Below are 13,660 nucleotides of genomic sequence, written 5' to 3'. Positions count from 1 at the left end.
GCAAATGTGTTTAATTTTTGAGGCCCGGAAATCTGCATTTCTTTTTTTTTTTTTAAAGTTCAGTGATTCAACAGAAATACAAATTATATAAAAGGTGAATAAATTTACAACATAATGGCAATAGCAATAAACTGAAATTAATATCATGAAGGTTGGCATGCTTTTTTTCTAAATGGTGGAAGAAGTATTGAGTTAACTCAATTTACAGCATAGAGAGAACGCCGCCGACTGATTTTTTTTTTTTTTACACATCTCCATCAAAGCTCCTTGTTGGAGCAGCCGGCCATCTTTCCACATCCTTCAATTGTTGTTGTCTGTCCACCCACGTAGAAACGCCCCAATGCAGTGACCCCTCCCACTAAATTGCAGCTCATTATTTGTGCAAGCCGAACAGTCGCAGACTTTTAACCACTTTTTTTTTTGGGTGTGGCCCGTGTCTGGTCCTCTCTGGATCGCGGGTGTGTCTGGAACGTATCCCTGGCAAGCGGGGGCTCACCGTAGACTACTTGTACAGTTTCTCATCTTGCTTGGTCGCGTTTCAGTCAGCATAGTGTATGATGCTTTCCACATAGTTGCCGGGGAAGAGGCCGGTGACGCCGCCGCTGACGCCCTCGTACCAGCCGTCGTCGTTCTTCTTCATCACATAGATGATGGCGCCCTCCATGAAGGACAGCTCGTCATCTTTATCCTTGCTGTAGTCGTAGATGGCCACCACTGCCGGAAGGAGGGGGAGACTCACGTGAGGACACTTCAGAATAGCAAAATTGTGAGAAATCTGGCGCACCGACCTTTTTCGACGTAGTTTTTGGGTGCCCAATGGGGGTCTCCGTCGGCATAGGGGTCGTTGTAATGCACCACTGAGGCATCCTCCTCCTCGTAGTCCACCGGGGGAGGGGGTGGCGGCGGTGGGGACTCGTCGAACATGGCCAGGTCGTCCGGGGGTGGCGGCGGGGGCGGAGTCGGGGTGTCGGAGACTGCAGGGCGAGCGACGCGGCGTCAGTGACATGGACATTGTGAGGTCAAGGGGTCGGTGGCATGACGATGCACATGCACAACTTAACATGCAAATTTGAAGAAAAGTATTTTTTTCTTTTAACCAAGGGAGGGGGGAAAAAAGCCACACTAATGTAGGACATGCGCATCTTTCATTAGACGGAACGCTACGTTGAGACCATTACGACTAATCATGCAGCTACCATGCAGTCCAGCAAAATAAATTATGTGCTGCTGTAAAAAAATAAAATTGCAAGTGTGTTGAGTTAGTCACAGAGTTGCAAACAGTGCCGCCGGAGGGGAGCCACACTTGAGAGAGTGGAGCCAAAAATAGAGCTGGGAACACAGACGATGAGGACGAGATGCTGGGGTGGGTTGGGGTGTCAATCAATGATGGGCTTCACACTTACTGCTCTCCTGCATCCTGGCCACAAAGCCAGTCAGGGGGATCTGTGGCGTCAGCTGGGGCATGGGGGGAGGAGGAGGGGGGGGCACGCACACTAAGGGACAGCACACACACGCCGAGGGAAAAAAGAGAAAGACAAAAAAGAGAGAAAGAAATGAAAAAGAAAGAGCATCAGTCACCCAAAGTGGAAAAGAAATGCCGCCCTACACGGAGCTGATGTGACAAAGGGTGCATCTCAAATACGCTTGGGGCAGTTCTGGGATTCAAAATACAGCCACTAAATTTCACTTGAATCTTGGCACCGATATCTTCTTTTTCAAAAAGTCCCTGAGCTAAAATGGAATCACTACACTACACTAGACCGTCGTACTACAGGGGAGGGGCTTACTTGAGTTGTGGCTGTAAGCGGGCGTGCCCCCGTTAATATGAGGCTGCTGTTGCTGCATTTGCTGCTGCTGTTGCTGCAAGGAGAACTGTGAGGTGACGGAAGGGGCCCGACGGTAGGTGCCGGTGGCCGACACCATGGAGACGGACGAGTTGGCGGGGTTGTGCCGCGAAATCTGTCGCGAGATGGTGCCGAACTGCGACATCGGGGCGGGACCCAGGCCAGGCCCGGGGGCCACCGCTGGCGAGGGGTGAGGAAAAATGGCCGACAGCAAGCAGGAAGGTGAAAAAGATGGTAAAGCAGACACAGAGAGACCCAAAACAGTTAAAAAGCCTGATTAGAATCAGACATGACCAATCAAAAGGAAGCAGAGCGGGTTCTTAAATGACATTTCAGGAGGGAAATCAAATACAGTGGAGCCTCGGTTTTCGAACACAATCCATTCCAGAAGGCTGTTCGAGAAGTGAATCATTCAAATTCCGAATCATATTTTTCCATTACAAATAATGGTAAAAAAATTAATCCGTTCCAAGCCAAAAACCCCCCGCTTTTTTTAAGCATTTTTTTTATTAGCGCATTTTTGTCCAATCGCGCAACTGCAGCACACCGCCGAACGCGCTACCGTAGCGTGTCGCCAACCGCGCAACTGCACCGTGCTGGTCGCATTATTGTGACAGAGCCGTCGCTGAAATTTAGAAAATATTTTTAAAGTCCTGCTCTACTTTCCAAACTTTGAGTGGACATTAGTGCGCAGGGAGCTTAATTTCGTCTGATCGCGCAACTGCAACGCACCGCCGAACGCGCAACCTTTTGCGCGTCGCCGACCGCCTAACTGCACCGCGCTGGTCGATATTGTGACAGAGCGGTCGCTAAAATTTTGAAAATATTTTTAAAGTCCAAATGTACTTTCCAAAATTTAAATGGACCTCAGTGCGCAGGGAGCTTAATTTGGTCCGATCGTGCAACCGCAGCGAGCCGGGCGCTCAGTGTCGCATTGCTTTAGGAGCGTCTTTGTGTTTTAGGATGGCTTTACTACTCCCACCTGCTTCCTTTGGAGGTATGATTAGAGTTGATGCAAGCCTCAGAGTAACGAGAACAAATAACGAGTCAGTTGGCATGGGCGTCCTCTCGGCTCATCTTGCGAGGTTTGACAACCGAATTTCGTCCGACATCCGAAGCAAAAAAAATCTTGAATTTTTTGTTTGAATACCGATTTGTTCGAGAACTGGGACATTTGAAAACCGAGGCTCCACTGTATGTCCAGCTTGTCCCATTTCCTATTCAGCAAAACAATGACTGTTCAAAGTAATATTTTCATCATTTCAAGTATTTGCAAAGGAAATGCTGCCAACCATGATGAACCTGCTCAGCCAGCATTGCTTCGTTAGAAAAATGCAACAAAGAAACGCTTCGACATTTGTTAGCCAACAGACAAAAAGTGGAGTCAACCACCACCACCACCACCACCACCATCACCACCACCAGCAAGATTAAGAGAACTGATTTGAAGGTCAGGCCCCAACGGACTGACCCACCAATACTGTGACCCATGCGTGGCGGCCAGGACGCCCGCCCGAGGGTCTCACCTATGGGTGGAGGAGGTGGTGGCGGCGGTGGTGGTGGACCGAACCCGCTCGGAGGGGGAGGCGGAGGAGGCACACCCGGAGGCGAGGTCATGAATGGGACTGTGGAAAGTTTTTTTTATGTTCACAATTTACGATATGTCATCAAAGTAATAATGATCCGATTCCATCACCTTTTCACTTTCACCTCTACTTTGCATATTTCAATTGAACACAAACAGATATTTAGCCCCTTGGCCCTTTTTTGTTTGTTTTTATTGTTTGCTTTGTGGTAGATTGTTTCAACGGTGACGCTTCTTACGTCGGCGAACCCGAAGCGTAAATTCAGAGTATATATTAAAGCATTAGTTCCATATTCATGTGTGAATGAACTGAAAGAAATGTATAATTCTGCACGCCACGTGAAGCACAGGGAAAAGACAAAAGCCCTAACCTGGTCCCAAGTTGGGAATGGAGGGTGTAGGTACTGCGATGGGAATGCCGATGCCACTGCTGCTGCCGCTGTTCTCCCGGCTGCTGCTGCCCCCGCTGCTGCCGCTGAGACACCACACAAACACACACACACACACACACACAAGCAATTGTGTGTGTTTATTCTTATGATTTAGAAAGAGGATCAGAATACATTTTGTGACCATTCGAAGGGTTCACATATTCTCAAATAAAATCTGCCGGCTGTCCTCGTGTGAACAACAAAATTCTGCATTAATTCCATCAATGGGAGTGAGGGCAACATGAAAGTGCCACATCTGAGTTTGACCCCGGGGTGGGTCTGCCTTGATCCTCCTCTGCGTCCTCCTTCCTCTTTCATCCCACTTTAAAATGATACCCCCGCCTCCCCGGGGCATCCCTCGACCTGCTTGTCAACTAACATGTCCCTGAAACCTTTCAAGCACCTTCCATCCCAGTGAGCCAGTGCCCACTCTTGCCATGGCCTCTTGCCATGCCCCCCCCCCCCCTCCAATATTCATGTCAGTGGAGCCCCGGGCGCTCGTAGCACAAACAGCAGGGGGGCGGGGGGCTGCACAATAAAAGTGCCAAGCCTCATTTTTTTTTTGAAGGCCAATTTGATCTGGCTGCTTCGCTCGGCTCGTTTACGAGCGTCCCCCAGCCTCCTCATTTGCTGCAAAAAGAGCAAACCGGCTCAGTGGCATAGTGGTAGAGTGTCCGCCCTGAGACCGGAAGGTTGTGGGTTCAAACCCTGGCCGGGTCATACCAAAGACTATAAAAATGGGACCCATTGCCTCCCTGCTTGGCACTCAGCATTAAGGGTTGGAATTGGGGGGTTAGATCACCAACTGATTCCCGAGCGCGGCACCGCTGCTGCTCACTGCTCCCCTCTCCCCCAGGGGATGGATTAAAATCACACGGGGATGGGTTAAATGCAGAGGACAAATTTCACCACACCCAGGTGTGTGTGTGACGATCATTGGGACTTTAATCTTAATCTTTAATCTTTAATCTTAAAAGAAACATAAAATATTAACGAGCGTCAAAGCCTGACTGCCACGCTCCTTTGCTAACGAGACCTCGCTTCAAACGAGATGAGTGTTTGGCTCTCAATGAAGGTGTGTGAGCGAGCAACGTGCTGTGGGACGAGTGTGAGATGTTTCACTTCGCGGCACCCAAGCACTATATTTTCTATGTGGCAGCTGTTTTTGATATGTGTCAGGAAGGAGGGGGCGGGGCTAGACGCTACCTGTGTGTGCGCTGCCTCTGGCTGAGTGAGGCCGTGCGTCCAGGGCTGTGCTGCGTGGCGTGCTGGTTGCCCAGGCGGGCCGGGCTGGTCATGTAATCGTTGGGCACCGTCGGGGGCTTCACTGGCTCCAAAGTTTTGTAGGATGCGTTGCGCCTGTAGAAGGGCCCCCCCACCCAAAAAGGAGGAAAAATGTGAGTGGTGAACACCGATCCTAATAATGTTGTGATCCACAGCGACTAACAGAACGTCTTACCCAAGCGTCCCGCGACCCGACATGGGCGGGCTGGGTGGTTTCTGCGTAGGCGGGTTGGTCCGCGATAGGGTTCCTGCTCGGATTGACTGATTGTTTCCGTGCTGCTGCGGTCGGGAGGAAGACAGAAAAAGAGGAAAAGGGTTTTTAGCGAAGGCGACTTGCTGCTGCTGCTCCATTTTGGGTGACGGCTGCACTTGTTTACAAATGTGAAGGTTGCGTCTGATGTGTTAATGAAATGTGTTGGAAAATTACCTCTGCCAAGGAAGTTGTTTTTTTGTAATGAGTTTCTTCTCTGGATTAAGCAGCAAAAATAAAACTTCATTTACAGAGTCAGAGAATTTTGTTTGATTTTATAATCAATTTGTTCAATTGACATCTGGCATGTCTTTTTCAATACTAATCTTAAAAACTCAGTGTGCAACTGTTGAATTATCAACTGCCATTGCCAATATTTGACGAATTGTGGGCTTTGTATCAGGGCTGTGGACTCGGTTCGGACTCAGGGACTCGGACTCGGTCGGACTCGGTCATTTTTGCCGGACTCGGACTCAGTGCTGATTTTGACCGAGTCCACCGAGTCCGACAATAAAAAAAGAAAAGAGGCAAGACGCAGCCAGAGAGTGTCACGTTACAGTCAGCGCGGTAGGAGTTGTAAGAAGCAGTAAAAACTCCACCAAACTCGCCGTAATGGTTCTTAGATAGCAAGAATAGGTCGGACAACGACGTGAATGATAACTGCTTTATTCCTTACTCACAGTGCGTTCACAGGACGTACCACAACAACACAGAATGCGCCCATCCCACTTCCGGGGTTTTTCTACTACGGAATTTGAGTTAGCCCAAAATACACAACATCTCTTCCCCTCTTACAATGAACGTGCTATATGCACCTATAACTTGACATCTTCAAGATCTATCAATAACTACCATTAAACAAATATCATATATGGTCCAGACAATTATGACAATAATATTCCCATGAAACCTTAACTTTGGGTGCGTTTGGACTACGTCAAATTATACCGAATTATAGCGAAAAACCGATGTCGTACGGCGTCGTACGGCGTCAGCACTATGTTGTTTTCAATAAAAACATGAAGAACTCACGTTTGCGTCAGTCAATTTTAACTTTTATAAAGGATTATTCTCATTTGAAGTCTTTAAATTCATCCGCGTTCTGCCATTGAAGCGGGGTGCATTCAAAAACCAGTCGTACAGACGAAAACGTTTTGTGATCAAATCTTTCATAACGAGAATGATTTGAGTGAATTGATTTGAATGAATAATTGAGACAAAATTTCAGTTCTGAAGGCTCCTTTTGTCCCAAGCAAAGTGACAGATGGTGGGGAAGGGGGATAAAAATTGTAAAATCAATTCACTCAAATCATTCTCGTTATGAAAGATTTGATCACAAAACGTGTGTGGCTTTTTCTTAAGTGAACACGTTTGACATTGCTATTGTGTTAGCTTTTAATTATATTGCGCTGTCATGTTAAAGCAAATTAATAAATGCAACAATATTAATTTGCTTTGAAAATACCTGAGTAATAAAATAAAATGGATGGATGAATGATGATCACAATTAAGTAGAAAGTCTCCTTTGTAATATATACTCCTTGTAGCCTGTACCCAAAAAAGAGGAGTTTCTTTGCATCGATGTTTATGCAAAGAGCTCACGTAATTATATTGTTGCGTTTTGGTGAAGTGAATGAGTGTTCCGTCTGTACGACTGGTCTTTGAATGCACCCCGCTTCAATGGCAGAACGCGGATGGCATCAAATGAGAATAATCCTTTATAAAAATTAAAATTGACTGACGCAAACGTGAGTTCATGTTTTTATTGAAAACAACATAGTGCTGACGTCGTACGACATGGGTTTTTCGCTTTCCAAATAAGGGGTCGTCACTAATCATTTGTGTTTAGATAAATGTTAGCCTTGAATAAAGACTAAGCAGTCACATGAATTAACAGAAAAAATGGACAGCCGGACTCGGACTCATGGCCAAGAGGCCGGACTCGGACTCGGTGCAAAAATCCGACAGAGTCCACAGCCCTGCTTTGTATGCGAGGGAGTGAAATGAGTTTGTCTGGCCTTGGCAGAGGTCATCTTTGCTATTGTGTTCCACTCTTATGAGTGCAGTGTGGGGGGGAGCTGAGGGGGGGGGGGGGGGGAATCTCAACTACCGTTATTTTCCTTGTATAATGCGCAAAATTTAACTAATTTAATGTACTAAAATCTGGGGTGCGCATTATACATGGGTACAAATTTATTTATTTTTTTAATCGGGATATCATACGGAGGCCGCCATTACCGATGCGCTTTCTTCTCTGCTGTTCACTTCAAACACGCTCCATACGAACACAATGCTCTCGTATTAGATGCTTGCTCGATCGCCTGCTCGTTTGCTGTCACAATGTACCCTACACAAATCCGAAATATTTCTTTGCTATTGAGTTTGCTAGCGCATGCGCAGTGATACTGACCGGCAGAATAACATCCGGTTGTTCCCAAAGATGATCTTTTTTCTGAAATAATTTTTTGTTTACGGACTTAAGTAGGAGTCAAAATCTGGGTGCGTATTATACATGGGTACAGGCTTTTTTCCAGCATCAACATGCCATTTTTAGGGTGCGTATTATACATGGGGGCGCATTATACATGGAAAAAAACGGTAGTTATCTAAGGACGACATCAACACATAACGTGAATGACAACATGTATACATAGGGATGCGGGGTTAAAGGGTGGGGTGCATCTGGTCATTAAGGGGTTGTTTAATGGGGAAATAAGACAGAAATGTTCATATTGTGCAGTATTTTCCATGTTTAAAATACATGACAGCAAAATGGGTCACGTGGAGGACTTACCTTGGCTTTCATCCACTTTGTGTGGGCAAGTGGTGAGGGGGGTTGGATGGGGGGACGGAGTGGAAAACAGTCAGAAAGAGGGCATGTCAAAAAAGCCACAACGCAGTGAGGTCACAAAGAGACAACATTTGCGTTTAGCCTTTCGCATGCCTTTGCTTTGCGGCCAAGGTGAGCCGGCAACTTCAAGTTTGGAGGGGAAACCCGGGCGTCACGCTGGCCTGGTTAGCAGCGCTCGACAGCATTCGCTTCGCAAATGTAGGTCATGCTCGCAAATGGCAAGACGCCCGCACCCCTCCCTTATCTTTGCTCCCTTTCTCTGCGTGGGAATTATGACCTACTTTAAAAAAATAATAAAAAAAATTAAGAAGCCTTTTGGGAGTGATGTCATCATGACTCTGTGACCTCCACATTTAAGCTTCATGGGCAGCCGTCAAGTGAATATGTCATTTCCCAAAATGCTGCCATCACTTTCCTGAACTTCAAATGTAATTACCAGCAAATTCTCCCATGGAAAAAAAAAAAGCTTTTAGAGAGAAAGAGAAAACGTAATCACGGAGACCGTTTGGTTGTCGTCTGAGCTTTCCGTTTTCTCCCAAAGGCCTAACAAAAGACGTTCTCTCTGAGAGCAGTGTTATGTCATCTCCTATTTTTTTCCCCTTGAGATTTTATTTTGAGGACATTATCGGCCAGCCTTCGAGAAGATAGTGACAAGCTCTCTCTCTCTCTCTGTCTCTCTCACCTTGACTCCGTGTCCAACGTCGTCCAGTACGGCGTAGTCGATGGGCTTCCTGATGTAGCGCACGGGGCGTTCTATGTTGGCTGGCGCAATGATCTTGTGGGTCCTCGCCGTGTTCTTGTTGGTCGTCAGGATGCCAATCTCCCGTCGCGCCACCTTCTCTTTGTGGATGTCCACTGTCTGGGGATGACATCATAACAAGCGGGTGAGGGTGGTTGCTGAACAGAAGCTAATGCGCTAACGCTTCTTGTATTTCAACAATGACTTTTGAGGGGCTCGTTGAAATAGAAACTTGTTCATCTTCTGCTTTATTTGCAACATCCGGTGACTGACTCACTTGTTCCTTCCCCGGCATTCACGTCGCAAGACGCGCACATGCACAAATGGCTCATGTTTGTTCTTGCCAACAAAAGCTCTGGGGGATTTTTTGGGGGAGTGCGAGGCAGACAAAATGAGACAAAAGAGGTGACATGCCTTTGGTTTTTTTAGCAGTCCCGGCTGTGCTAACAGTGACTCACAAAGACTTGCGAACTTATTGCGGTGTCCACTTGTGTGGCCTCCGCCAAGTTGACGTTCACGACTTAAATAGAAGGTGACTCAGTTTAGGAAGTCAAAGCTGCTCAAAACAAGACGATTACTTTTCTATTTTACATCTACGTCGTGTCTAAACAGCGTGGGAATGTCATTGGCATAGAAGCCGCGTGATGGACACATGCGGTTGGTCGGTGGCAGTGTCAGAGGTCGTCAGGGTGAGGCGTCGGCTTCCGCTGCGCACACAAAGCTCTCCCTGTTGGCAGCCTCTTAACAGCCACTTCACACGCTGCACAAGGTGGAAGAGGAGCTTCCCCCCACCCCAACAGGTCCTTCTCTTGGTCTTCCTCCACGATCACTACTGCAGCTTGCGGAACATTTCCCTACAGCCCACATTTTTCTTCCTAAAATGCTGTTAACGATTGAACCGATCTTTATCTGTGCTTCATATTCCTCTCCCAGCCCGACCTGAGGTGTTGCCATGGTAACAAAAAAAAAAAGTCCCACGACCTTGGTGTTGGCCTGACATCTATCCGCTGAGATAAAAGTGTACAAATGTGCTTTTTTCTTTAGGTCTTTGGCCTGCTAAGTTCCTCCTTCCATTGCACTCTTGCCCTGGTGCCAACGGAGGTTTCCGCCGTCCACGTGATGCCATAGAGAAAAGATCTTTGGGCCGTGGCTCTTTGCTTGACTTATCTGAGCTCTTAATTCCTTCATCTGTATTAGCTGCACATGCAAGAGGCCTACCGGAGGCTTGCCGCGACAGAAAAGGGAAAGCTTCCGAGAGGTTTGCGGTCCACCTTCGAGCTTGTGGGACTTTGATGTGGCTCAAAATAGTACCCCGACAATGGCGGTTGTAGGAACGACCCAGATTCAATATTCAATAAGTGAGAGCGACCGCTGGTGGGCGTGTGCGTTTGTTGACCTGCGAGATGTGGTTGATGGAGGACTCCATGCGCCGCAGCTGCGAGGCCTGGATGTCCAGCAGCTGCAGCACGTTGTTGGCTAAGGCATTAATCTGGTAGGCCACGCTGGCCAGCGACTGCGTGGTGTAAGCTTTGGTCTCCTCCAGAGCTTTCCTCTTGTCCTGGGCCTGCAGGGGTGGGGAGGGCGGTAGGGGGCACACAAAAGACAAAAATGTAAATTCAAGTGCAGGCCTACATTTCACACTCAATGTTTATTCTTCTGCTACATTTACACTTCCTCCCCCGAGATACAAACTGTCCGAGAGTCTCCACCCAGATGCCTGAACAGGAAGTGGACTTCTTGACGCAGTGACATCACTCAGAAATCAGATAGAAAGTCCAGGCTGCACACTTGCTTTGTCAAACGGGGCAAGCGTATTGAAATGTAACATTTTCGGCACATAAGCCGGCATGCAGACAGACATGTTGGAACGTCTGAAGCCACAAGGCAACGCAATTGATTCCACTCTGACACACTCGTCTTTCTACACATCCAGAGAGAGCCCGGCTACAAGAAAATCTCAGGAATGCTTGGAATCCAGCAGAAGTCGTTGAAGAGCTCTTGGGGTGTTGGGCCGTCAGGGCGGGCGCCACGAGAAAATAAACATTCAGGAATGGAAGGAGCAGGATTTGTTGTTGTTCAAACTCAACGGCTTTTAACAAATGGCAAATCTCACTTGACCCAAAAGGCTCAAAGGTCAAGCGAGCGTGGAAAGCGGCACGATAAGGGGAGGAGGGCGGGAGAGCATTTGCAGATCTCTCGAGGCTCTCGGCCGCAGGCAGCGTATCCGCTGCTGATTGTTGCCGACTGTAATCTGGGCACAGGCAGCTGTTGATCTCGGATTGATGTAAACGTCTGAAATCCGGAAGCTCATTAGGAATAGCAATGACGCGCGTTCGCTTCGACTCGCAAAGCCTTCTGCTTCACCGCCTGGCATGGATGGACACTCGTCTCTGGGATATCCCAATACATTTTTCTGCATTTCCTCTTAAGGTCATCTGGTCTGACATCAACTTGCTGATGTTGACGCCGTGACTCCAACCTCGCGGGCCGCTTCCCGTTCAAAGCGTCACTCAATTTTCGGGCGTCGTTTAATCTCATGATGTCAACAGTTCAGTGAAGTTCAGTAAAAAAAAATATATATATATATATATTTCCCCCCTATAATCTCCAATCTGGGTTCATTTCAACAAGCATTTTACGCATTCAAACTAGGATGCAAGAATGAAAATAAGTGTATAAAGGTGTTATGCTGTTATGCTACTATGCCTGTTATGTGACGTGTCGGACTAACCATAAGGCAGTAGTGTGTCTGTCTATGCCAAATCCACATTGACGCAAATGTGCGCACACGCAGACAAGCCTCAACTTGAAGCGACTTGTCACAGCAACCCTTCACAAAAAGCCTAGCTTCCTTTCTTCCTCCTCCTCAACATTCTCGAAATGTCACAGCGTTCAAAGAAGACGGTGAAAAGCGAGCCGTAAAGGGACTTGGCGGCAATGATAGCGTATGCCGTACGCCGTCTTTGGCATATGACTTGCATTTCCTCAGGAAGTGTCCTCATAATTGAGCCAGCATAACCACGTGTTAATCGCCGGCTTTTGTCTTCGAGGGCTTTCCTGTTTGTTCACATTTAGGAGATTAGAAAAAAAAAAAAAGGACTACGAGTGTGTGTCAAGTGTCACATATGACATTTTGGGATTTCGAAACATCACGCTTAAAACTTATTTTGGCTAATATTTTTTAGCAGCATCATTGGTAGGAAAAAAAAACAATACTTTCTATAGAGGACATGTTATCCCGCAAAGACGTCAAAGCGGACCAGAAAGCACTTTAGCTCCATTTGAAGCTGGTCTCCGAGGGCTATAATTGGTACCAATGTTCCTCACAGTGGTGCCTCCAAGCTGCCAAATCGTACAGCCAGAAGGCTGGGGAAGAAAACTAAATTACAGGGAATCCTGGCGGGGGAGTGCGGCTGCAACAGACACACCCTCCCTGACTGACAGAGCTCCTTTTCTTTCTTTTTCCTGCTGTTACTTTATCGCCCAACAAAGCTGTCACACTTTTAAAAACAAACCCTCAGTGTCACTCATAAACCAAATGGTCCTACAAGCAACACGGTGGAAGCCCAAGGGCCAGCAGAGACAAAAGCTATCGAGAACTTTGTTGAGAGAGAGGGGAGAAGACAAAAAAAAAATCAATAGCCAAATCAATAGCTCCAAGCATTATTGACCTGACTACACATTCCTCAAGCCTGGGGATCTAATGTCTCTGCATGAAACACTGCATTCCACACGCATGTGTCTCATCATAAACGAGCTAATGGACTGGAGGTAATGCAGCAACATCAACAGAAGTGTGACAGCGGAGTTTACTTGTGGCCACTGAACGCTCCACTGCAACAAGCACTGTTTTTGAGGTACAAAAGAGGTGGTTTGAAAATGGTCCGTGGCTATGATGGTAGCCATAAAAGGTTCTACTGGCGGCGTGGCGTGTTAATGTGGAATTATATGGCTTCTTTTGCGGGCTTTCTCGTGAAATAAAAGCAAGTTTAACAGCTGAGACGCGTTCACTGACCGGCTGTAAAACAGGCCTCCGCGCGTCGGTAGTTTTTAACCCATACGGCGTATTTTATTATTCGACAGGGGTAAAGTAGACACACCCTCCGCGTAAACACATCAAATATCACCACCGCGGCTCATAGCGAGACTCCCCGTGAGCAGTTTGCTAAGTTAGCCCCGTCCGCCACTTTCTTTTTCCACATTTCCGGTGTCAACCAGCGTTCGGATCCTCAGCTTTTTCGCCACAAAAGACGGCAGGAGTTAGCTCCGCTTTTAGCTTACCTGCACATAATTGCTTTCACAGTAGTCCGCGACTCGGGTTAGGTTCTGGTAACTCTCGACAAGCGCTCTCTTGCCGGCCGGGATCTCCTCGTCGAGCAACATTTGTAGTTCCGCCATCTTTACATGTCTCCGCTGAGTGTCGTGGTCCCTTCTCCGACTTCCCTTCAAGTGAGGCGGCCACCAGCTCAGCCTCAACCCCGGGTAACGAGAGCGGCCCCTCCCTCGCCTGCTATTTGTGTGCGACTCGCCCATTGGTTCATACAACCGCTGATGAGTGTTCAGACTGTGTGAACAAATGCTGCTTGGGTCATATGTGGTAATACAATAGGATTTCTTTTTTCTTCATGACCATGATAAGGAATTAGTTTCTGTGATTGAATATATATATATAAAAA

General features: G+C 47.3%; 1 protein-coding gene across 15 annotated transcripts; it reads right to left on the bottom strand.

Moving 5' to 3' along the window:
• Nucleotides 1-201: 201 nt before the first annotated feature.
• abi1a (abl-interactor 1a) lies at nucleotides 202-13,467 on the bottom strand. 15 transcript variants are annotated; one of them, XM_061266096.1, is made up of 12 exons: nucleotides 13,266-13,467; nucleotides 10,381-10,548; nucleotides 8,928-9,104; nucleotides 8,189-8,203; nucleotides 5,320-5,423; nucleotides 5,067-5,219; nucleotides 3,801-3,904; nucleotides 3,371-3,469; nucleotides 1,788-2,024; nucleotides 1,404-1,493; nucleotides 789-974; nucleotides 202-714 (listed from the first exon to the last, which is right to left on the bottom strand). In XM_061266096.1, the coding sequence occupies exons 1-12, from the start codon at nucleotides 13,380-13,382 to the stop codon at nucleotides 539-541; spliced, it is 1,626 nt and encodes a 541-aa protein (XP_061122080.1). In that variant the 5' UTR covers nucleotides 13,383-13,467; the 3' UTR covers nucleotides 202-538. The 15 variants fall into 15 exon arrangements, with proteins under 15 accessions (XP_061122080.1, XP_061122081.1, XP_061122083.1 ...); XM_061266097.1 differs by having other exon boundaries at nucleotides 5,320-5,420; XM_061266099.1 differs by lacking the exon at nucleotides 8,189-8,203 and having other exon boundaries at nucleotides 5,320-5,420.
• Between the last annotated feature and the right edge of the window lie 193 nt (nucleotides 13,468-13,660).

Source organism: Syngnathus typhle, linkage group LG19, assembly GCF_033458585.1.
Source record: "Syngnathus typhle isolate RoL2023-S1 ecotype Sweden linkage group LG19, RoL_Styp_1.0, whole genome shotgun sequence".
Classification (NCBI taxonomy): Eukaryota; Metazoa; Chordata; class Actinopteri; order Syngnathiformes; family Syngnathidae; genus Syngnathus; species Syngnathus typhle.
Note: the sequence above shows the minus strand (reverse complement) of the source record. Positions and strands in the feature narration are given on the sequence as shown.